We start from the raw sequence: 25,253 nt of genomic DNA on the forward strand, positions 1-25,253 counted from the left end.
GGATGGATTCTTCCGACATGCAGCAAGCAGCAAGCGGAACAGTGTGTTGATACTGTACTTTTTTAAGAAAAATGTTCCCTGAAACTCTGCATTGCTGAAGTTTGGATCTGCCTTTGAATTTTTCTTCAATAGGGATACATTCCCTGCCAGGTTACATGATAAAGATTATCCTTTACTGAGCCTCTCGCGAGGGCAGCGTGGGAGAAAGCTTCTTCCTACAGGTTCACGCGCCCTCAGGGTGGCATTGTTGAAGCGAGTGTTGCGTACTGCTGAATTCTCCACTGGCATCAGACTGAAGCATCAAGTTTGTCCATCTCTGGGAAGAGTTGCAGTTTTAAGCTCTTGCTTCTGAGCTTCAGCAAATAAACATTGAAGCTTTAAAAAAAAAAAAAAAAGACAAACAAAACCCAAACTGCTTAATTATTCATTCAGAACTAACTCTCTTACCTGATAGAACTATGGGTCATGCCCTTGATTATGTATACGCAGAGTGAATGCTACCCAGTTGTCTAATTAGCTCTGATCAAATAATCGTAGCAATAAATTCAGCTTGGGGACTTCCAATCCAAGTGCTTTCCTTCATAGCAAAAAATTTTGGGCAATGGTGTGACTTTTTTTTTTGGAATAAAAAAACTGTTCTGGTTCTAATGGCTGCTTCCTTTTACCCAGAACTACAAGTCTTTGCTTATCCTGACACCATTCTGCATTTTGTACGTAGCAATAGTAGATTCGGAACTGGAACTTTTTGAAACTGCCTACAAGGTCACAGTAACCTCTTTATATCTGGCATCTGAAGTAGATTTATTCTTCCTTCCAAATACTTTTTCCACAAAGTTTGTTCCGTTTCTTCACCTGACAGTTTAAGTCTTACTGAAGCACTGCACTGCACTGGGACATGTAGCTTCAGTTGTTGCAGTGCTAAATGAGCAAAAGGATGATAGACAGGAACAGCCCTTGCCCTAAAAAAAAAAGAAAAAAGGGGGGACTGTTGCCAAAATATGTATTGGCTTATAGCCAAAGAATCCAACTTTTGAAGGAGCTATATCAGCACGAGGAAGGTTACAGTAGTTCTGAGTATGCTAAAGGTTATTTTAAAAAGTAAATTAACCAAACACACAACTCATGGGCCAAATTCTGCCCTTATTTAGCAAGAATGTATAATATTCAGTTGCAAGAATTCAGAGTTCTGCAAATACAAAGAAAATTTAAGGAAAATTAATATTTCAACGTTAAACATCTGTAGCATACCTGACTGTTCAGAACCCTCCGAACTCTCTGTGCTACTGAATGAAAGCGTGTTCCTCTTCCCCGCATGGGTCTTTCTCCTCTGTGTCTTTCATTGAGCCATGATTTCTGGGGAAGAGAGATTTGCTAAGCTTGTCACTGTGTTCTCATCAATTGCCCTTACAGAGCCATCCATAAACTGACAATGTCATACTCTTCATTAGACTCAATAAAACAACATTCTAAAATACCGCAGTATTAAGCGTGCCCCTAACTGGACAGGAGAGCTGCTGTTTCAAAAATGACACATCATAAAAAGAAAGAGCGAAAAGAAAATTCAGAGCAGTACTGTGCTGGGTCTGGCCTCTTTCCTTCACCTATTAAACTCTCCTGATTGTGACACGTGAGTTTTCTCGCTTTCATTCTTCCTGTTCACTCCTCTGTCCCACTTCAGGGGAAGCGAACAAGCGGCTGTGTAAGGGCTTGGCTGCTGGCCAGGGTTAACCCACCACAACAATTTAATTTAAAATCAATATATTTGTTAATCTCTTCCATTCGATACACGCAACTTGATTAATTTATCTCCACTAAATAGTCAAATCATGTAGACAGTTAGTAATGTTAAGAAATGATACTCACCTTCTTCTGTCTTGCATTCTTCTGCAAAACTGCATACACTGTTTGTCATAGGCATCCAAACAAGAACACCGAAACGAAGACTGGAAAGTACTTTGCATCTGGCCTGTAGACCTTTTGCCTCTAAAACTGCCTCTGTAGTTAGAGAGCCCATATGGCACAGTCCTCCTGTTGTGAGAATCACAAATACTGTATATTTTAGGATCCAACTGAAACGATATGCCATACCTTTTCTGTTTTAGAAAATAGATCTATTGATGCAAAGCAATAAACAGCGGCACAAAAAATCAAACCCTAAGCTTATGTAAGAAGTTCTCCCTGTAACAGATCACAACTTTGTACAAAGCCTGAGCTGATTAAGCAGAAGTTATAAAGTAGCAGCCAATCAGCTCGACTGGCAGAATTAATTGTCAACTACGCTGGCTGTCTAAAAAACTTCTGACTACCTAACAGCTGATACCAATACAACCCCAGGCTATTGCTTCTTTTACTGCTTCTTCCTATATTGTGTCGGCTACTCCCCACAAGTGCACAAAATTTGTGATGTCCAGTGCCGTAGCTGGAATGAGGGGACAAAAGCGCTGTGGTGATTTCCACCAGATAAGTAATATCATGTCATTGTTGTTATCTTTGTGATTCAGAGCCTGATTTGCCATTAATTTTATCATTGAGAAATGGAGAAAGCTGTCAGCATGATTTGTTTACTGCATCATGTTTGGAACGTGACCCATGGAGTTATAAAACTAAGAAACAGCTTGATAATCTTTCTCAGATGTATCTACTAGTACTTTTCTACAAGAGATCGTATTCTGTACCACAGCACACCAAGAAATACTAAGGGGTTGTTCTCTTTATTTCTCTGCAGTCTGGTATGCTTTGTACTTTAATGCGTTATATTTGATCAATATTATTATCAGAAAAGGGCATGCTTCGTCACTGCCTGCTAACATCCCCATAAAGCATTGGATAGTTTAGACTGATGTCATAAATTATTCTCCTCCAGGTTGTTAAAGAATCTCAATCGATAGCAGGTGTACACCACATGGAACTTCTGGAGACCCACAGAAATTCCTGTGTACTTGAGGGATGGGCTAAGCAACCCACAAATCCACAGGCACTAAATATCTGAAGGGAATCTCATGTCTAAAAGCAAGAAAGAGGAGTGGAGAGGGAAACAAAAAAGGACAGGGAGAGGAAGAAGCAAGAACGGATCTAGAAGGGTTACAGAAGGGTTACAGAACAAAGCCTGAATAATCAGTCTGGAACCACTAACTTCACGTAGTTGTACTTCTTTCATTTGCTTTCATAAAAACATCATTAGGCTATTAATTGGAAAGCTGCAAATTTTCCATTTTCCCACACTCGTGGTGGGCTGAAAGGTTCAGAAGCATTATTTTCCTAATATCTGCAGTAATTTTTGATGTAACATCAGTACAGTTGATGCAAATCACTCATTCAAACCTCTGCACTTACAGTACATATGAGCTTGTAACAGTGTGTCTCATCCTTCACAGCCTGAACCGGAGCACACCTATCATATAGATATTTATCATAAAATCATACTGAAAGATAGACAATCCCAAGCAGTATTTCTGCGTGTCAGAGACCACAAGATGGTCTTTCTCCAGCAGAAGCTAGTTTGCCTCGCCTCTATGCAGAAAACCGTTGCACGTTTTCACTACCTCCCTCACTCTATGGCTATGCCTAGACACTGGTGGAGACCCAGAATACACATATTAGTCTTAAAAGACTTTAGGACTTGATTTTGGCCCCTTTCCTCAGTCACTTAAAAAGCCTTTTGTTGTCCTCAGGATTAGGGGTGCATCCCATTTTATGATTCAAGGGTATTGATAATTCTATACTGCCATCTACTTTAGAATAACAAATGCTAAATAGCTACTGCAGGTAACTTCTAAAATAAATAATTGCTTATATGGCCATAATTTTTTATACATTCATGTTTCTTACGAAGTAATGACTGGTATTTAGAGGCAGGAACAGGAGGAAGTTCCTGTATTTTTAAGAGTGGCAAACCCTCTGTGAAAACTGTCTGGTAAAATTCTATTATTCAACTTCCTGCTCAGATTTAGGCTGAAATGAAAAGATGAATTTTGCTTTTTGTTTTGTTTTGCTAGCCAAACGTGAACCCCCTATTTCGTGGCAGATAGCTTGCCAGGGGATAAAGAACTTTTTAAAGCTTTTGCAGATGTCATCCCACATTGTGCTAACAAGATGTAAAATCCTGTAGTATGTTATTCTCATCATTTAAAGTGGTTCCTTGATAAAAATTCCACTTATCCAAAATATGGTACTGGTTTTTCTTACTCTACATCAGAATCTCTGTGGGACTGAGCTGCAGTATGCCCTGTGTCAGAGGTTCTGCCTGAAGAGCCAGAGAAGAACGGCACGTGTATCCCTTAGCTGCTGCAGTTTGCAAATTAATGGACCAACGAGAATTGTCATCAGCTTCAATTTTATCTTAATACATCAGTATGTGAACTACAGTGATTGAAGAATGGGCCCATTACCAGTCTGCTGTATTTCATAAGAGAAAGTAAACCCCAGCAACCAGTCGGGGTGGAGAATATAGTATAATTACAAGTGGTACGAAACATGAATCACAGCCCTAAGCCAAGGAGGCGGCTAGTATTTCTTTCTAATGAAGTGCCTTATGTTCTACGAAACTTGTAACGCTTACAAGAGTATGCTTCACAGCTTGGAAAAAGCATTCAAGACCGCTTCATTCTCAGTGGTCCAGACATACATGCCAATGCAGTGACATTTTCAAGGGTAAGAACTTTAACTAGAACGCCCAAGCAAAAATGTTTATGCAAGCTAATGTGCCAACTAATTTGCCAATCAGCGATGGAAATAGTAATTCTCCCAGTATGCCTGGGTTTGATGTCTAATCCAAAAATTCAAACCCAAAACAGATAAACTTCAATAGCAACCCAGAGTCTTTCCCACAGTATTCAGAAAGGGCTAAAAAACAGAGTAGATGTTTTCTCGCATGTCAGTTACTCTGATGCAACTCATAAATCACAACATTTAAGCAAACGTTAGTGTCTGTATGGTTATCATTCCAGCAGCTGAACACATTAGCACTTCAAGTTAGTTCATGCCTCTTTCTCAGCACTTCAGAAGTGAGAGGAGATGCCAAAGAGATTCAGTTGAAGAAGAAGCAGAAGAATTTGCCTAGCAGCATGCTTAATCTGAGATTGTTACATGTGATTAACAAACGATAATTTTTATTAATACTTTTCATGGTGCTGCAATGCTCATGTTCAAAATGAGTAAGCAGAATCACAATTTCTATATGCTGAATAGGAATTACTGCCAACACGTAATTGTCACCAAGCACTTGTGTTGCTAAGAGGTCTCTCTGCTTTCCATTTCAGGTGAGACATCTGTTTTCTTCAGTCAAAGCTCGCTGAGTTTGGTATACGTGGGGCGGTTTGTGTCTCCACAGTGAAGATGAACAGCTGAACGAGGCAGAGGCAGATTTGTTGGCTGGCCACCTGCGCGGCTTCTGGGGATGCTGAACAACCAGTTCCCTTACACTCTGTTCCTTGCAATTATGACCAGATCCGTGGCCAAGAGCCATTTACAAACTTTTGAAAATTTCTATGCAAAATCCACTCATTTTTTAAATTCTTTAACACTGACATTTCACAAGAAATTTTTAATTTTTGACCTTTAACTCAGTATGCATTATTTCTTCCTTCAGGAGAACAAAATTCTCCTGAAGCAGTGAAATGGGTTTCCAGATATTTACGAGCTAATGTGTACTGTGTGTCCTCTATGCCTTCTCTACACAGTGGAGAACAAGCAAAGCTCTGCAATTCCGGATCAGCTTTTCCAAGGTACTGCTTTGAACTGGCTGTATCTGTGTGGCAACACACAACCCTGAGATTTACGTGGAAGTGACCCTCTTTTGTAGAGTTCAGTTACCCGTATGATTACTGCAGCCAGGGAGTGGGTGCATCAAAGTCGGCGTGCCCAGTTCTAAAGCACTTTCTAAATTACAGAAGGTCTGAGGTTAAGGAAATAGCTTCCTCTTCGGTGTAAGCTATTTGTTCTTTACTCTCTATGCAAAAAAAAAAAAAAAAAAAAGATGCTAACACAACTCACCAGTACCTGGAATTATTCCATATGATGAAATTATAATTGATTCAGTGCAACAGATCTGTTATCGGAAGATAATTCCATGTATAAAATAGAGCAGCAAAAAGCTAATCAAAGCACAGTGTGCTCTTGTCATTTGAAACGTACTTTTGATTTCTGCAATGGAAGGAACACACGGCAATTTTTAGGTCAGCCAACGTTTCTCCTAGAATTTTGAAAGAAAATAAAAAGTACAGATCTGCAGATTGGGTACTCAGATGCTGAAATAACCTAGATTATTTCTGTATTTAGTGTCCACAAAACACAATCATAAAAGCTCTCCCCCTAAAGCTTACCTAGCTCTTGAAGCAAATTTTTGCCATTAACAGAAATAGGCATTTGTTTGTTGAAAAAGACAACAAACAGCCATTCTGAACCAGTGATATCGATGAAAATTTCCCACAGAAAAAAAAGCCCAGCCCATTGAATGACTACTACCTTCAAGTCTAATTGGGAAGTGTGATTTGCCTAAGTCCTGCTGTCCCTCATTTATACTATAGTGAACATTCAGAACTCAGGCAGACAAATCCAGTTGGTTTATTTTAATTTTTATAACATGTGGCTGAGTTTCTCATGCTATGTTATAATTGACCTATGAACTGCTACTCTTTTCTACTTTCCCAGCCACTTAAACGCAGTAGGTACCTCCAGGGCACTCGAGAGTTTCAGCCAAACCAAAGGGATGAGGGGGTTGCAGCAGTCATCTTAGATGCTGTGATTTCAGTATTCAGCAATATATTTTCTGGCACGCGTCCAGGCCAGCAAGGCTCCCAACAGGCTCCAGTGTTTTCAGCCAATCTTAAAATGTACGAGATCCCTGTAAGGACCGCGGAGAACAAAGAATGCGGCAAGGAAGCAAAATTTAACATCCTCCAAGTGAAACAAAATGTCTCCAGAATGAAAGATGCTTGGGGGAATAACAGATATTTCTGCGTATACTGCTACTGCAGTAATATTGTGTGGCTGCTCTGAAAGCTGGCTCCAACGCGTTCTGGAACAGGCGTGTTTTTAACAGAGCAGTTCACAATAGGTGTACCTCCCTCCCTTCCCATCCTCATCATCGTCACTTCAGAAGTAAAACACCTTCAAAGAAGTGCCTGACTTGTTGGTCTTCTGTCATCCTAACCACATGCTCCCTTCACAGAAGCTGTACTTTTTCTGAGCAGCTTTTTGCAGTTAAAATTCTTTTCAGAGGAAGCAAACTTTTATCCTTTATAGCCACACCTTTATTTTCCACATCCTCAATTCAGCAGCAGTGTTCCTAGATACCTAATAGGCTACTGATGCACAAAGATGTACCTCCACAATCTCACTAGATTTAGTTGAACCTTCCTTTTTTTTTGTCAATCTCACTCTTTAATTAATACTTGCTGGTTTGTGAGGACCCAAATTGGTTATAGTTAATTAGCTATAGCTAACACCAGTAATAAGCCAAGGATTGCACTCATCTGCTTCATCATCCGGTTTCGCTGACCATGAGTTCTTTGATTTCCCTCCCGCTGGGACTTCACGGTACCCAAGTTAAGTACTGTGCGAGAAGCTGAAGGCGTTTCATCGCCAGTCATCCTCCTCCTGTAGCTGTCAAAATGATGTTACATGTTTTCTTTTTCAAATAGGATCAGAAAAATATCTTGAGTTGTTGAGTGAAAAGCTAGGGTACGTTTCTTGAGGTACGCAGTATGAAGCAGGCATGGGGGGGGTATCTTTCCATGAAGACCCCCAGTACGCATTGGGGCTGGGCAGAGCTCACCCGACCCAACCAACTGAGCCGCTGTTCCACAGAAATGCCTCTCGCAAAGCCACACTGCTCGTATCCTTCAGTACCTCATACCAATCCTAATCTGCTCCCAGTTTTGTCGCACAATATGGGATTGTTAGTTTAAGTAAACGAATAAAGTCCGGTGCAGCGTTTTCTGTCTGTGAGGCCCACGCTCCCGTTACTCCCTTCTCCTCCCCCGCCTGGCAGGGAGCAGCATTAGTAAGTGGGCTGGTTCTAACGCAGATACACTGAAGTAAATCCCAAAAGGCAGAGCAGCTGGAAAATATGGATGAAAGGAATCAAACTAAATGCCAAATGGTAGCTTTTTCAAACTAAAATTCAGAGTACTTATTGCTAGCTTCTGAAGCCACCACAGCAGCGCACACGAAGAACACACGCTCTAACGCACGTTCCTACCGCTCTCCACAGTGGGTATGGCTCAAAATCCACTGCTGGTTTAAAAACAAATAAACCAAAAACCTGGGGGGAAATAAACACATGGTGTTCAAATTTAAAACCGATGAAAGCGACTGTGGTTTGACAGCCCTCAAGACCATTTGGTCTTAGAACTAGACCCACACGAGCAGCAGGAGTGAAATGTCAAGGCACGAGCTATTCGGGTGTCTCAGCCCCGACCCATCTTCGGCGGGGCCACCTCCTGCACTGACGTGAGATTTTAGTCTGCAGAACCAAATCATTTCAAGTCTTTCTGAGAATACTGCTGTTAAAAACTCAATACTGTGAGTACTGTAATTAGCTTTACAGGAAGGCTAAGAGGATACATTCTACTTTTAGACTGTGCACATGCAAGCTGGGCATGTTTCAGACGGTAAGACACTGAAAGCGTGAAGTCAGTGCACAATGTAAATATGCAAGAAGAATAACTACGTTTGAATAACAGGCCTAAAAGTCAAATCAGTTTGTCTGTGATAAAACATAACAGTAACCGCAGCAGCCTGTTGTTACGTTCAATAAATCTATTTGAAATCCTCTGTTTGATGTGAAGATTGGTGCAACTTTTTAATACCAAAGATTCTCCAATTTTTAGGATTAGAAATATTTACAGTCTTGCATTTAAATTTTCACAAAAACTTGTAACTAACAAAAAAAGTTAAACGGAATTGATGGAGATAAGGAAGATTATCTGCTTTACACTTCAACGTTCAGGCTGTATTAGGACATACGGTGCGTATACGTAGTCTAATATCAGCAGCATCCACACATGTAAGACAAATAGGTTTCAGTGAACATGTAGATAGCAAAGTCTGCAAAACACAAGGCAAGCTTCATTCAGGAAAATAAAATGAGCTCGACAGAAGATTCATCACTTCCCTTTTGGCACTTGGTCTGATGGTTAACCATGCGCACTGTTTAACCGACAGATTAGCTTCCGTATTTGAACTGCCTGGCTTGCAGCCACTGTTTTATCATCGTGCCTTTGGCTAGCAGGTATTTTCAGTCTGATCTATTAAGATTATAAGCACACGCTTAATTGTTTTGCTGAACAAGAGATCTTTAGCTGTGTACTTTTATTTCCAGTAACATACAGGAAATCATCTATACCTATCTAATGATGAAGATAATTCTCAAAAAATGGGGTAATTTTAATACTTTATAATACCACTTAATATCCATAAGGATGAAAAGCATTTTAAAATACATTATGGGGGCTCCTGTTCAACAAAATGCAATCGCCAGTGAGATGAAGGTAACAAAAAGATGTTATGAAGGAAAAGTTGGCCAGCAGAGCATCCAGTTAGAACAGGAGTATCCAACTGGTTGTCTGAAGTCTTCTCTTTTCAAACAGCATCCCAAGACATCGCTTCCTCTCTCTACATATGAGCAAAACTATGAGTTAAGCAATGATAGAGCGCAAATTGTTTCCATTCTAAGATGACTTTCTGATGGTGACCTAAGCTAGAAATGAGCAAAGATCATTAACTTATTAGAGAGCTGATTGTACGTGGAATCTGCTGCTGTTGTCAGTTTAGCTTCCAACAAGTCCTGGACCCCTAACAAAACCCTTTGTCATCACTTTCAGGAAAGACCAAAAACATGAAAGTGTGTGAAAAGCCTTTCTGGCCCCAACAGGTGGTCACGTTAGGTCAGGAAAAGACATTTCTACAGGGGAACTATCTGGAGTCAATCTAGTGCTAAGGAATATCTGACTTGCATATATTACAGAAACAAATTTCTTCTTCGTTAAAGTGACAAAGCACCACATCCTTGTAGTGTCATGATGTGACCACGCACCTTGAAACACTCACCATACTCTCTACCAATATATCCCACAGAGCAAAGCAACGGACTGCAAGTCAGCACTTGCCCTCATCCTTCCACGGAGGACACAGAAGATGTGTAAGTACAGAACATCAGAGCCGCAAACACAAGGTTAGATCAAACTCTTCCTTTCACTTTGTCCATCCAATTCTCCTGATTCAGAAATTCACGTAATCGGCAGAGAGATCTTAGATCATCATGTAAGCTGATCTTTATAACACGGTCACAGAATTTCATTCAGTTACTCCTCTTTTCAGCATAATAGCAAACATTGACATAAGATGTCATCTAGAAAAAAAACACTTTTGCTTTGATTTAGACACTTCAAGAAATGATTATTTTTGGTGGTTAGTTTCAGTGAGGAAATATCTTTACCATTGTGGACTGATACTAATTCTCCTTTGAATGAGTCTGGATTATCGCCATAAATTCTCGTTACACTTTTATTTCAGAATTGAAGACCGCTTGAGTATCTGATATTGTGTCCTCATGATAATATCACTTTCTTATAGTTCTCACCTTCTAATCCTTTACTAATCTCTAAAGCTTCAGGCAGCAACATTAATGTTACTAATTGAACCACATTTTGCTGTCTGATGCACAAGCTCAGTTCATATTGAAATACAGGACCCCTTGAAGAAGTGCAGATCTAAAAGAAGTCTTGTCACTATTTTCTTCTCTAACTTACAGAATTAAGCATCAAGTTGTGGCTGTATTATATCAGTGGGTACTGTTTAAAAGGCAATTCATTTTCTCTTCTCTAAAATGTGTCTGTAGCTATAGATCAGGATAAGCATAATTAATCATTTCACAAAAAAATACATTGCAAACTAATTTCTGAGCAATCTTATCAGTGAGAACAATTTACCAGCTTTTAATTATCTTTGTTATGCAGCCTTTTTCTACACCGCACAATTGTGTTATTCTGTTCTGACTTACCTGACTTCCTTTAGGTCATCGGCTTTTCTACTTAAGGCTCTCGCTGTTCCCAGCATAAAACACTATGTCAAAATAACACTGGTGCGCTCAGTGGTTTGCACTAACCCCAGTGGTTCACGGACAAGTATAAAGCAATACTGAAATGTGTGCAGAGAAAACTTCTCATTTAATTGGCAATAGCCGCAGAGCCTCAGAGGCTGCATATTCTGCTATTTTGTGCTTTTCCACACCTGTCACCCCGCTGATCTAAGTGGTTTCTCAGCAAGGATAGGAATAGAGCCTCTATCATCACTCTGCCTCCAACAGTTTCAATAAAAACTTTAACCACTTTTCCAGAAAAGGAGGAAAGGCCAGGAGGAAAGGTTTGTTTTGAATATATTACAACAATGTTTAACAGCCTCTTCTGTTGGGAAAAGCTGGGGGAAGAAACCAGAGGAGGAAGTAAAGTTTGCCTTTGAAGTACAGCGGGGAGAGTAACCTGGAAACAGAAAATATTAAGGAATTTGACAGGAATAAGAAATGATAAAGTAAAGGACGTAAGTCAGGGGAAATAAGAAAGAAAAAAAAAAAAAAAAGCAATTGTAGTGTTTGATGTAGGAAATAAAACCCAAGAAGATGTGAGAAGTAAATAAGCAGCAAAAAGATCAGCATCAACAGATGTCAGGAAAACTGTTCCAATCTTTAACACCATCTTTCTGGCCTCCCATTGTGTGTATGGTCCTCAAAGTTGCATTTGAGCCAAATTTTTAGTAAATATAAACACTTTCAACAACATGCGTACAATGTAAATACCCCATTTACAAACAGCCAGTCTGTACAGATCCAGTGGTTACTCCCTTTAAAATAAGTAGCGTAACTTGCTTGGGATATTTAATTGCTTAATTGCACGAGCAGGCCTGATTGCTCTCATTCGCATCCAGAGGTACCTTTGGCTTGCTGAGACATTGTTCCAGGTAGGACACCGGGCCAGAATTAGTCCCTGTTCATTCAGATGCATGACATGAAATCTTAGTCCTGCTTCTGTTGCACTGAACACGGTCCACAGTGTCTAATATCGCCGTTCGTACTCATTTCAGTGACTGCCTCTGCCCTCATATATAGAAGCATTCCTAGGAAGAGCCCTAGGATTTCTGAAAATCAAGACTGCATGCTTTCAGCTTAGAGGGAGATTTGCACGGGTACCTCACCTGTGGGGAGAGCTTTTCCTTTCCGTGCTGGCCCGGAGCAGGCCGGGCTCCAGAGGCAGCCGGCGGTGCGGGACGGCACGGCAGCCCGGCTCCCGCACCTGCCTCTCCAGCCGCCGCAGCCAGCCAGCTTCGAGACCGCCTTTCCCCACTGCTAGTGGGCGCTTACAGATGCCAGAAAATTCACGTCCTACTGGACCAACTCCCCCGCTTTCCACCCTTATCCACTCACCATTTATCAGCCCCAGAGGGCCCCGGCATCCCCATTTACCCAGCTCCAGCAGTGGTGGTAGGTTATACAGGTTCATGGCTTTGGAGCACAGTAGCCAAAATGTGCCATTCTATGTGACTATTTAACATTCAAATCGAATATTCAAATTGTGTACATGAATTCTATAGCTTGCATAGAAATTTCCAGTCCAATGGCATAAAAATTGTGTGTGATGAGAATCAGAATCTCCTAGAACTGACGTCAAATCATCACCAGCCAACCTGTGCACTGGACAGCAAGGGTAGGCTTTACACAGCTGAGAGATTTGCCGTTACTCTATGTACAACTGACTTCAGTTTAAGCAAGCAGATGCTTATAGTCCCAGCTGTTTAATATTTGGGCTATTATACACACTTCATTGCTAACGCTATATGGTTATCATGAAAATGTTATAGATCTCTATTCTCTATATTTTTTTCTTTCTTTGGTGGTTTGCACAAAGCTTTCAGGTCAGAAAGAATTCTCCATGTCACTGGATTACTGCACACTATTAATGTACATTAAATACCTTCCCCACTGGAATAAGAGTTATAATTCCTGTACACTGAAAACAGGACATCCTAAAAAAAAAAGAAAAAAGGGGGGTATGCGTGTGTTTAAAATCAGCAGAATTCTATTTATTCAGTGCATAGGGGAAAAGGAATATTGTTCCTCCACTTTCACTGGTGAGCTCTGACTGAGCCATAATATTTGACTAAAATAATTCTAAGTAATCCTGGGGTAGATTAGTGCAGGTACAGAACTCAAAGAATTGAATGACTTGTGTGAATACAATACTCACAGGTTGGTAGACGTTCAAAAGTCCAGTCAGCAGGCATGGCCTCTAGCCAGGACACACACGCGAATTTACAAGTTAAGTGCCCTAAACCCCATTTGACTTAACCTATTTTACTGCTACTTTCTATTCCTTTTGTTATTTTAATCTGATTAAAAACTTTGCAATTGAATCCAAGGCAGATACGAGTTAGTACAACTGTTCCCAAACGGTAGTCAGTGGAGTACTTGACAGTGTGTGTGTAGAAGTTCACAGCCATACAGTCCGAAGATCTGTAATTCTTGAAGTCCATCAAAAGAAATGTGGTTTTAGATTCAGCTGCTCTCCCGATTATTTTTCGGTGAACTGATTGTTGTGGTTGCTACAAGACTGAAGCCTATTAGCCTGTGAAAAGCTTTACAAATCCCTAAGGCTGTTTCAGTTGCTTGGAGAGAGAGCATATATGGGATGGTGTAGGAAAAAGAGACCTCTGACCTTTGGGACGTAGGCAGTGCTGCTCTTGTGGGATGGTTTCTTTGCATTAAGTACTGTTCGGGCCAGACCCGCTCTTCTGCGCCCGCACTCCACCCCACTGACCTGTCTGACACTCAGAACTTCCCACTCATGGGAAATGTTATGTTTCCAAAAGTTGTTTTTATTATGAGTTGAAACAAAAACGGATGTTCGCCATTCCCATGAAACATAGTTGTACAAGGCGCTCTTTTGTAACATCTAAAATCTGGTATATTGAGGTTTTCAAAAGTCATTATTTTAATGTCAAAGTATTTTTCAACATGAATTTTGATCGGAAGCAGTACAGTTGCGCACACGCACGCTGCTCCTCCTTTCCCAAGGAGCGGTTTATTAGAATCAGATCTCGCCTCCAAAATAGCTGTTTTTTCTCCCGTGACGGGTTCCCCTCCGGCGGTGCCGGTGCCCGACCACAGCCGTACCCCGCGGGGACCGCCGCTCCGCGCCGACGGGCGGCTCTCTGCCCGCGGCCCCCGCCCGCTCCCGGGGCTGCCGACGGGCCCGGGCTCCCCGGGGAGCACGGCGGGCCCCTCTCGCCCCCCACCCCCGGCCCGCCGCGGGCGGCTCCGCGGCGCCCCCGCCCGGGAGGTCCCTCGGGGCTGCCCCGGGGGCGGGCAGGGACCCCCCCCGCCCCGCAGCCCTCCCTCGTAGCCTCCCCCCCGGGGTCGCACCCCCGGCAGCCCGCTCCGCCATTTCGCGCCCCGCCCGCCCGCACTCACTCGGGGGTGTTGATCCAGATGATGTCGAGGTGGCAGTAGTAGACGCACTCCTTGTCCTTGTAGGTGTAGCAAGTGCAGCGCCGGGCCCGCCGCCGCAGCGCCGCGCCGTCCGCCCTGGCCCTGCCGCCGCCCGGCAGCGCCGCCGCCTCGCCCTCCTCCCGCTCCTTCTGCCCCAGCGCCGCCGGGCGCGCCTCTGCGCCGGGCGGCTGCGGCGGGGAGCGGGGCCGGGGCAGAGCCGACCCTGCACGGCGGGAAGGCAAAGACAGCGCTCAGCTCCCCCCCGGCGCCAGCCCCGCGGGCCCCCTCCTCCGCCCGACCCCGCGTCTAACGGGACCCGAACCGCCTCCGCTCCCCGGGAGCCGCCGCGGCCGCCGGCAGCACCGTTAGGCGGGCGCTAGGGGCGGCGGGGGCGCGCCCGCGGCCCCGGGGGCACCGCTGGCCCCGCGCGCCGGCTCCGCGCCCGCCCACGGGCGAATGATGCCCCGGGCGGGCGGTCATTACCGCGCCCCGGGCGGGCTGTCGCGTACAGCCCTCGGGAAGAAGGGAGCAAAAACCCAACCCAGCCCCAGCCCCAGCCCCAGCCCCAGCCCCAGCCCCAGCCCAGGCTCCAGCCCCAGCCCAGGCTCCAGCCCCAGCCCAGGCTCCAGCCCCAGCCCCCAGCCCCCGCTCCAGCCCTTTGTGTGCAGGCGCGGAGCGGCAAAGAGCGAAGGAAATTCTCGTTACCTGCAGTCGACGTAATTGTAAGCCCAAAGAGGAACAATAAACCCAGCTCCATGAAACCCGGGCTGCGCGCGGGGGGACTGCAGGCCGCGGAGAGCCGCTCCAGCGGGAACCGCGTCAGGTCGGCGCGGGGGATGTCCCGGGGCCGGCGGCGCACGGCGCTCCCTGGGCCGGTCCCGGGCGAGGTGCGCGCAGGGTCTCGCCCGGCGGTTACTCCCCTCCGGCGCAGACCGAGTCCCGCGGGGAGAGCCCTGTCAGCGCGCGGGGAGATCCATGGCTCGGCGTTTCCCACACACACCTCCCGCCCCAGCCCCGCCGCTGCTCACCGACCGGAGCCGCCGTTCCCAGCTGCAGACGCCTCCCACCCGCCGGCATCCCCCGCCCCCAGCCGCCCCCCCGCCGCCCCCGCCCCCGCCCCCGGCGGCCGCAGGTGAAGAGCCGGGCGGAGGCGGCGCAGCGCCCGCGGCAGGAGGTACCGCACCGCACCGCGGCCCGGGCTGAGCGGGTTCGTCCCTCGTGAGCCGCCTCAGCCCGTTCGGTGCCTGGCGCGGGGAGGACGGAGGGGGACTTTTGCGGTACAGCCGCCGGTTTCGCGCCAATCTGGGCTGCACGTTTGGGGCTCTTGTTCCAGGACTCCGTCAGTTGTTTTCCAGGTGAAATTAAGTCACCAATTTACTAATACTTTATTTTCCCCCAGTTAATTACAGCCATCTCTTGGTGGACAAACCTACCTAGAGTGCAAAATGTGAAAGGGGGTTCGGATTGTGTGAAACACCTGGCTCTTGTGCCCAGAACCAGCGCCACTCCTGCGTGGGGCTCCGTTTGCTATCACAGTATCAGCTGTTAAGTGATAATAGGTGAGGGTTTAAGGGTTAAGGGAATGGGCTATATCTTTCCTTATGGTAGTATGCGTAATATATCCTGTTATAGGAAACACATGTCATAAATAGCACGTGGAGAAAGGTTAGCAAATTTAATTGTGGCTATTTTAAATCAAAACACAATGTTTTATTAAGTATGTTTCAGTGCTAACAGAAAGAGCTGCAGCCAAAATTGCTTTTGTGTATCATGCCAATTTGACATATTCACTAAAATCTGTTTTGTGAGTAGAAAACCGGTTGCAGGATCACTCAGGTTATGGTATCCGAAGGAGGAACGCTGTTCTCTGCCGCATCACATTCTTCTCCAGCCGTGACCCCAATTCCAGCTTCTGGTGGGGACTATTCAGTAACAACACTTACAGAAACCCCTCATTAAGATGTCACGTTTTGTCAGTTTGTCAAATTTTGCCTTTTGCAAGTTTCTAAAGGTTGAGCGTTGAACTTTAGTTGACCATATTCCCAGCTAATAACAAAAGCACAATGCTCATCAAAGACAGGGTGAGAGCTGGAAAGTTCCTTTTGCTCAAGTTTTGCTGAGACCACGGCTCTCTGTGGAAACTTAAATTGCCTTTGTTGCACACGGGTTGTGCAAAAGCCAAGATTTGCAATATAGAATTGAAATGTCAGAAGCGTTAATCATGCCCTGTCTCCAAAACCCAGTTAGAAAAGACAAGATTTCAGTGCATTTCTAGGGTTTGTACCCACCGCAGTGGGTGCGGGTCATGAGGACGTAGCTGCAAGTGGTTTGCTCAGGTATGGACGACAAATTCGGTTCTGCTCGTTTTAAATCATTTCACTGCAGTCACTAATGTCCTCATCACTAACACAGTGGGGGGAAAATAGGTCCCGTGTAAATTACTGAACTTCCCATTATATTGGAGTTCGCGCTTGACATAGGGAAGTCAGGGCCTCCGCGCCTGTGGGGGTGAGGAATCGTGGCGAGCCGGGCGTTTGGTTTGCCTGGCGGGATCGTGGGTTTGTGTGGATTGAAGTCCCGCTCTCCGAGCAGCAGCACAGTTACCCCTCCGGCTTCCCAGTTGTATAGCCGCTGCTGGTTTGAAAGATACCTGGACAAAACATCGCTGAAAAAAGAATAGGTTTGAAGTTATTTCCATTTCTTATATAAGTAGAAAAATTAATTGCTTCAAATCAGGAGGCTGTAAATACTGTACTCTGATACTGGTGGATAAAGGGTTGATTGTGACAGATGCTTATGATTGCATTTTAACTTACCTGAAAAAGGAGAAAAAAAAATAGCGATTTATTGTGCAGTTACTGTTTAACAGGAGTCGCTGCTGCAGTGAGTAGGAAGTACGGGTTCTGTGTTGCTGGTGTGACAAATAACAATGACATGAGTCCCAATTCTGATTTAGGAATTCCATTTTCTTCATTACAACATATTTTTTTGTTAATAATGATGTAAAATTATCATAGTAATAAAAAGTTTCAAATGAGTAATAGATAACTGTCGTATGTATAGGTTTGTTATGGCATAAAAGGTCACGTGTTGTGTTGTGAATTGATTTAACCACATTTTTCTAAAAAATATTGTTCTGTTTTTTTTAAATGGTATTTTGAAGGTCTCTTCTACATTGCTTTACTTTTTCTTCCGTGTGCTGTCTAATCTCTGAAAAGCCAGGGGAGGCCATATCAGCACTGATACCGAGTGCTGTGTAAACAAAAGAAGTAATAAAATATATTCTGAAATTAGCTATCAGGGTTCAGAAATTAAGAAGGGCGAGGTTTGGTCAAGTGACCTCATGGAAGCTTTAAAAGAAGATAAGACAGACGCTACAGGAAGAAAGAGACTCTCATCACAGGAGTTAATACTTCTGGACATTGTGGGCCTGATTCTCATTTACACTAATTATCAAGTTGTTTGTGTCACGTATTACGTAATACCTTGAGACCTTTTTTTCTAATAAATACAGCAGTCACAAAAGAAGAATGCTGGTTAAGCGAATAGCAACAAATAGTTTTTTAAAATCTGGGGTCCTTTTTGAGTTGGGGTAGTTACAAATAATGTCTGGATGTCAGTGTCAGTGATACTAACATGATGCAAAACGGTTTTGTAAACCTATTTAAGGATTAATATTTTCATTTAGTTAAAGCCAAGAGATCCAGTTCACATTATTTTGCAGCTTTGTCTTTAAACTTGTTTTAACTTGGTCGGTTCCTATTTCTATTTCAATTTCAAGATTTTTAAGGTGGATGGGAACTTTGCAAAACTCTTGAGAGCCCTGGGCAAAACGTGCAGAGTGAGTCCTCCTCTTCTTCTCTACCCTTCCCAGCTCCAGCGCAGTCCCTCCTGCCCTTGCGCGGGCGCAGCGGAGCAGCGCGGCAGAGGCAGCTGTACTGCACACGGGGTGGGAATTCCCCCGTGCCAGGACACTTCCTCGTTCTTAGGGCCACCCAGGCAGCTTTGGGAAGACAATCAGCAGATCTGCCCTGTTGCTGGGTGTAAATATTGTATATTTGAGAACTTCTAATTGAGTGAAGGGAGAATATATCTTAGAGATGAGGTCAAGGCTGAGGGAGTCCTGGAATGCGGAGCAGCTGAAACAGATGATGTTAAGAAAAGTAAGCTCAGATTCCAAATTTTATATTTGAAAACCCTGGACTGCCATTTCAATTAGGAACATAATCTTGGTTTTGTTTAGTACTTCTCTGCCCCTTGTATCCCTGCTTTATAAATACACTCAGGCGATTGTGAAGCAATCGGAGACCCCAGCAGCAATTCCACAGCGTTTAACCTTCATCATACAGGTGACTACACAAAACAGTTGCGAGTTATAAAGAAGTTCCAGATGTGTTTAAATACGGTTGGTTACTGAGAGAAGCCACTTAAAAAGCTAACCTTCTAGGATATGTTTACACTAGTAATAAAGCCCATATTTAAAAGGTATGGTGGGGCTTCCGCAGCAGTGGAGAGTTTTTTGGCACTGTCACTGTTCTGACAGCTTCACAGCAGGCGGAGAGGAAAGCCTGATCAATGTGATATTGTGTAAAGGCAACCAATCTATTTATTTCATTTATGAACCACTCGTGTCTCTTTGCCCACTCTCTTGCTTCCTTCTTAATCACCATGTTCTTTGCTGTTATTGAAAGAAAAGATCATTCTGAGCTGCAAACACCATGTATTTCATAGCCCGCTCTGCATCACTCGCACAAAGCAAGCAACTTGATAGACGGTAGCTGATGTTTGGAAAATGTGCTGAAATCAGTAGGTTCTCCAGAAAACATTATCTTCTGATTGTTATTTAAGTTACTTTTTGCTTGGGTTCTATAGCCAGAAAGCTGAAGTTAATCTTGTCTCCCCTCCTCTTACAGACAGCCCTATTCAGAGCCCTTTGATGTCAGTGCAAAGAATCCCATTTTTAGTGGCCTTTGAACCAGGTGTAGTAAAAGGGCAACTGAGCATTTTGTAGGGGTTGCAGTTGGGTAACTTGCTTAAAGGAGGAGAGTTCTGTTACCTATTTCTGTCTTCCCATTCTTTTTATTATTTTTAATATTTATATACCTTTAAAAGTAATGTAGATACTTGGTAACCAGTGAAGAGGACAAATGCTTCTGCTCTGACCATATTACAATTTATTTAGATAAAAGCAAAGTAAAGAAGGAACTGTATTGCTGTTTTTCAGCCTTCATAGCAGGAGAGCAATAGCACACAAATTTAATGATTCCTGCTTGTTTCAGCTGTTGTGAAATTTAGGAAGGCGTTTGCATAAGATAACATATCCTGCTGTTGTAATATACTGGAGACAGGGCTCAGATCTCTGGATAAGGAATGCTGCAAAAATCCAAAGTGTTATTATCGCTCCCCACCACTCTCCCCAGGATCTGAACCTGACCTCACTTCCTGAATCCAAACAATCTCTGTCTTGGTGAAAATAACAGGATTTTACAGGACGAGAATTTTCTATAATTATTACGTGAAACGGTTCATTTCCTCAACGTGTGTTCAGGTTTGGGCATGTTACTGAACAAAGAGAATTCCATATCAAAATATTGTCAATCTGAACACTTCTTGTGTTTGTAAAGAAGGGACGAGAGCTGTCAGCAAACAAGAAGCTGGCGGTGGAAAGCTGAGGTGGCTGTCTTGCCAAAAGGACTTAGCACGTTTGGAAATGAATAAGGCAGAGGCAGACCGCTTGGGAGGGACAGCTTCCCTCTGGAGGTGCGCTGGCAGCGGCAAGGAGAGAGGAGTGCCGATGCTGACCAGTTTGGGCAGGAGCCGGTCTGGAGGGCGATGAGAAGAGGGAGGGAGTGGTGTGCTTGTATCAGGATTTGGGTTCTGGCCTGGATTTCCTTCCTCAGCGGCCTGGTGGGAAACTTGTGGTCAGTTGTTTGTAGCGAGTGACTGGGGACGTCTGCAGTCCTGGGAGGAAAGGGAGGTGTAAAGATAAGCTGGAGGAAGGTGGCTAGAAATGAGGTACATCCTGAAGACTATGGCTGGCCCTCAGGCTATTATACAAAAAGTGAAATTCATGTGCTTCTCTGACAGCATTGCCTTGAGAGCTGCCCTTCTCGGAGCGCACTGAGCTGAAGCCTGCCTGGCTGCCTTTGAAGAGGGTATTTTTTGCATCTGTTGGAAAGCCAAAGGACCAGCAACCCTGAACCGACTGTCCTGTCTGGAGCAGAATCTGCAGGGAGGGGTGCGCTGGACTGCTGGAGAGGTGAGTGTCTGCCGTTGCGGTCGCTGGGCTCCTGGGAGCTGGATGAGGGAGGCATCAACGTGCCGCGTACTGGGGCCCTGCAGTGATGCTGCTCCCTACAGCTCCCTTTGCCCAGAGACGTAGCAGCTTGGGTGGAATGAAAACCTAAAGCTTGTGTTGGGAATCGTGTGGTCTGTAGCCTTTCTGGCTGTGAAGGCAGCTTTCCAACATCTGCTGGATTTTATTTGAGAGCACGGATTTTGCAGAAATGGTTCGCCTCTTCGAGTAGTGACAATTCCTGTTTGCCCAGTTAAGCACTATGGGCTTTTTTGTTAGTGTGCCTCGGTGATGTGACATGCAGGTGATTGCAGAAGCTTAAAACCCCTGTGCTGGACCACTGATATGCAGGAACAACTTTTTGCAAATCTGTAGATGAGGTGGGTGTCTTTAACAGCCAGTCTTGTTGGGCAGTCTGGAACAAAGCTTAATAAAATGCACAGTAGCAAAAAACATGCACATCAATAACAAAAAAACTACTTTATTTTAGATGATGTGCCCAGGTGGACAAGACTGTTAACGCACATGCAGCAGTCAGTATACTGTGAGAGAATAATTTATTCACCTATATGAAAACCAAACTGGCTGGTCATAAATACCTGTAGTCTGTGGCAAATCTCCTCTTCAAATTTGTACTTAAAAACATTTTTAAGACATTTATGCTTCTGGTGCTGCCTTGTAGGATAGTATAAATACAAGTTCTGCTGCATTTACCAGCTACTAATGAAGTTTGTGTCTCCTTATTGCAACTTCTTAGTAAATCCAATTTTACGTACAGGTACGGGTCTGACTATTTCTTTCTCTGGAGGATCCACAGCTGAGACTCATCAGTCTGGCAACGACCTTGGCACCGTGTTTGAATATATAACCTTTCCTCTCCCCAAGTAACTTATCTCTCACTAAGAAAAGACTTTCAGAGAGAAATAAACAAGTGTCTGCCTGCATGAACTAGCAAAGGGAAAACACAATGAAAAATGAACCTGTATTATTTAAACAGTGTGACATGACAAACTGCAAGTGCTGCTCACACCTAGCCCTCTGAGAGCAGCGTGCTTTGCTGATAAGCTTTGACTGAACCCGAACCTTTAGTTGCTGAACCCAGCTTTGTGAACATGTTACATTTTGCAGCGGCATGATAGTGTAGTTCTCCAGGTTTTCTTCAGACCGTTTGTTGGGATGAAATCATGCAAATATCTGAACACAAAGACAAGAGCAAGTTGGGCATCAGTGTTGTGAGTGATCTGACTCGCAGTCCTCTGGGAGCGTTCACGTCTGGTGCAGAGGCTGAGTAGGTTAAATCATTCTGTGCCTGGAAAGACTGTGTGTGTGGGGATCAGGGGGCTGTAGCGGGAAATCTGGGGTCGCAACTGCGGGCCATCTGTGCAGGCTGTGTGGCCTAGGGCTGGTGCAGATTTACCTAAATGAGGTTAAGGAAGCTCTTGCCTTGCCACAGTCCATGCGCTATGCTCTAGCCCCTTCTGCAGTGCTTACAGGGCACGCAGCCATTTTTGTGCATTCTAAAAATCCATTCAGGTGTGTGTGCTGGGCCTAGCGCATCTCACGGCAAAGAGAGAATTGCCACTCAGATCCAGGTTACCAGGTCGTTTTCAGCTTGAGTTGCTGTTGGTAAATAACAGATGGCACAGATATCCAAGGTAGTCATGGTTAGGAAATTCCTGTCTGTAGCTATGCTGTGTTTAGTCTGATTTGTTGGAAGAACAAGAGTTGGCAGCGTCCGTCTTGATGGTTCAAAGGAACAGCGCTTTCCAGAAGAGGCAGAAATCTGCAAAATAAACATACAGAGTTACAAGATGAACATAAGCCTAATGTAACATGGGAGTTCCTAATGTATTCAGCTGTCCTCATTGCCATGATTGGACTTATTCTGGAGGGTCTCAACCTCACACTCAGCTTAATAACGTAAGCCCGGGAGTAACGGCAATGCAGTGCTTCAGACACAGCAGGAGATCTGTACATTTTGTACATTTAAGTACATACGTTATCTTCTCTGTGCTTGAAACATCGGGATAGGAAGAGAGGTAGAGAAAGAGTAAGTGCGCCGTACAACCTGCATGTAAGCTTTGAATGCAGCTGGTGCAGCTTTTCTCTTTCTCGTGTTTCCACAACTGCATGTCACCCTACCTTGTCGGGCTTGGTAAAGCAAGTGCTAGTAAATCCAATTATAAGAAAAGAGCGGGTGCGAAAAAAATGCTCTCCCCTAGCTGCTGGGGAAGAATAGTGGGGCGTTAACCAAAACAGGCCAGGGAAGCCAGCAGTGTTTTGTGGGAAAATAGGAAAGATAATGAGGAAAAACAATAGGCAAAGGAAGGGGGAAAGAGAAAGTCAATTAACTTATTTTTCACAGAAGTATCTTTTCTATATAAAGACAACAAAAGGAAAAAGGAAGAGGAATAAGCAAAAAATAAAAAATCCAATAGGAGGCTTAATGGGGGCAGTAGAGCAAAGGAATAAAGAAACAGGCTAGAGGGAGAAAATGCAATGCTAATCCCTTCCCAAGGGTCAAGTATATCCCTCGAACCGTTAGCATGGCTAGGATTTTGCTTCTGCTTTTTGCCTCTGAGTGCTTCTTCCAAGCAAATCGCTAACCAGGCACCAGGCTGTTTAGATTAGTTGTCATTTGAGCTTCCTAGGTACTGCGCTATGGCCCTGCTGAAAATTCTTCAGCTGCAAATGTTTTCATGTCATGGTGGTGGTGTTAAGGGCGCAGAGAAAAGAGACAATCTGAGAGAATTTCGTAGTACAATGTTACTTTTCATGTATTTTAGAGGATAAATTATGGTAAGCATTGAAAATAATATTGAGGCAAACTAGAACAAAAGGCAAGTTCAAAAAGCCATTTTATTGATCGAAGGACTTGATGAGGGAGGGAATGAAGAAGGACTGGAATTTGTACAACTCTGTTAACAGTCTGGCTGCATTCCTTTGTCAGTATTTTTATTGACTTTCACTTCCAAAGAAACAACGATGCTTCGAACTGTTCTCTGAAGTCTGGATGTACCTTGCTGACGTAATGAGACAGAATGCATCCCAGCTGCCAGCGAGGCTTGCATGCCTGTGCACACGTTTGTACTAGAAGAACAAAAGAGTTGTGATCACACTTTTCTCACGCTGAAGTGCAATTGTTTCCATACCTTTTGGGTTTTGAATAGCAGCGCTTCACATATTAGAAGGGCCATAATGAAATTTATTATCCCTGGCTCTGAAATCGTTTATTGCTGTTTTGGCATTTTTCTCTTTTACTGTTCTATGTTTTCTCAGATTAGGAATAGAGAACTGGGAGTCAGACTTTCTGCTTTTGGTATTTGCAATTTTGCAAGCAAAGATTGACATAATGTCTATACCAGTTAAAGTTAGACTGGTAGTGACTATCTGTTGTAATGATATATAGCTGAAGACAACACAGGACTTGTATTCATTTTGTGATGAATCGGAATCTTGGGGCACGGATTTTATATGTCCATCATTGTCATAATAGTGATGGGCAGAAATTCGCTCACTGTAGGGTAGCTGCAAAAAGGATGATGAAGATTATTGTAGGCTCCAGTTAAATAGCATAAAATAGCACTGAATAGTATTTCGCTGAATCTGATAGGTGTCTGATCAGATAGAGATTCATTCAGAGACCTTGATTTGCTTTTAGTTACTCAGTGAAAAGATACATGAGTTATTAATAAATTGTAACTATTATAGCTTTAAAGTTTTTGCTTCAAGTAGTTTATATTTGGGGTTCTGAAAATGTACCTTAACGTTTGCAGAATATAATAAAAATACTAAAAAGGGTTGGCATCAAGAATAAGGAGATGTGAGCAAGTAAAGATAGCTGTGCTGCTAGAAACTGGCCACCCAAGAAGATCTGGCAGAGAAAGTAGAGTATTAATAGCTTCATTAATCTACTGAGTTTTACTGCCAGTAAAATAAGTAGAGATTGCAAGATCAGGGAGGAGAAGTTATGAAGCAGCAACACAAATAGTGGAACAAATTTACAGTTGTCAGAGGTATGGTGTTTGTGGTTCCTGTTACCAAACTGTGAGTGCGCCCAGGGACAGCAGCTGTGCCAAGTGTCCAGATACTGCAGTTCGCAGGGGGATAAAGGGCATACACTGTTTAAACTCAATACGCGTCTCGTATGTAGTAAATGCCCCATGATTGTTTATTACAACAATCAGAAGACATTTTTTCATAGGTTTGGGGGGGAGGGGTTTGAATTCTGAGTCGGTTGAATGCATTTCTTGTACTCTTACTCTGCAGAGTTCCGGTACAGTGGCACTGTGCCATTGGTACTTCTCGTGGGTTTTTTCCCCAAAAATTAAAAGTTGTTTTCCTGATATTCTGCATGGATTTTTTCAGCTGAACACTTCCTGTAATTTCAGAATGTCTCAACCCATTGAGACTGTCACTCATGAAAAGTTTGGGTCACAGTTCAAATTGTTCCTAAAAAAACCTGCCTCTTTCCAGTCT

At 43.7% G+C, this 25,253-nt stretch overlaps 1 protein-coding gene across 1 annotated transcript; it reads right to left on the reverse strand.

Moving 5' to 3' along the window:
• Positions 1-222: 222 nt before the first annotated feature.
• On the reverse strand, positions 223-15,236 carry EDN3 (endothelin 3; the record flags this gene model as incomplete). The annotated part of the gene is made up of 4 exons (XM_082491318.1): positions 223-375; positions 1,864-2,028; positions 14,462-14,702; positions 15,185-15,236. 4 exons carry the CDS (start codon positions 15,234-15,236, stop codon positions 288-290), a joined length of 546 nt encoding a protein of 181 aa, XP_082347444.1. The 3' UTR covers positions 223-287.
• Between the last annotated feature and the right edge of the window lie 10,017 nt (positions 15,237-25,253).

Source organism: Vanellus vanellus (assembly GCF_965231255.1).
Source record: "Vanellus vanellus genome assembly, chromosome: 15".
In the NCBI taxonomy this organism is placed as follows: domain Eukaryota; kingdom Metazoa; phylum Chordata; class Aves; order Charadriiformes; family Charadriidae; genus Vanellus; species Vanellus vanellus.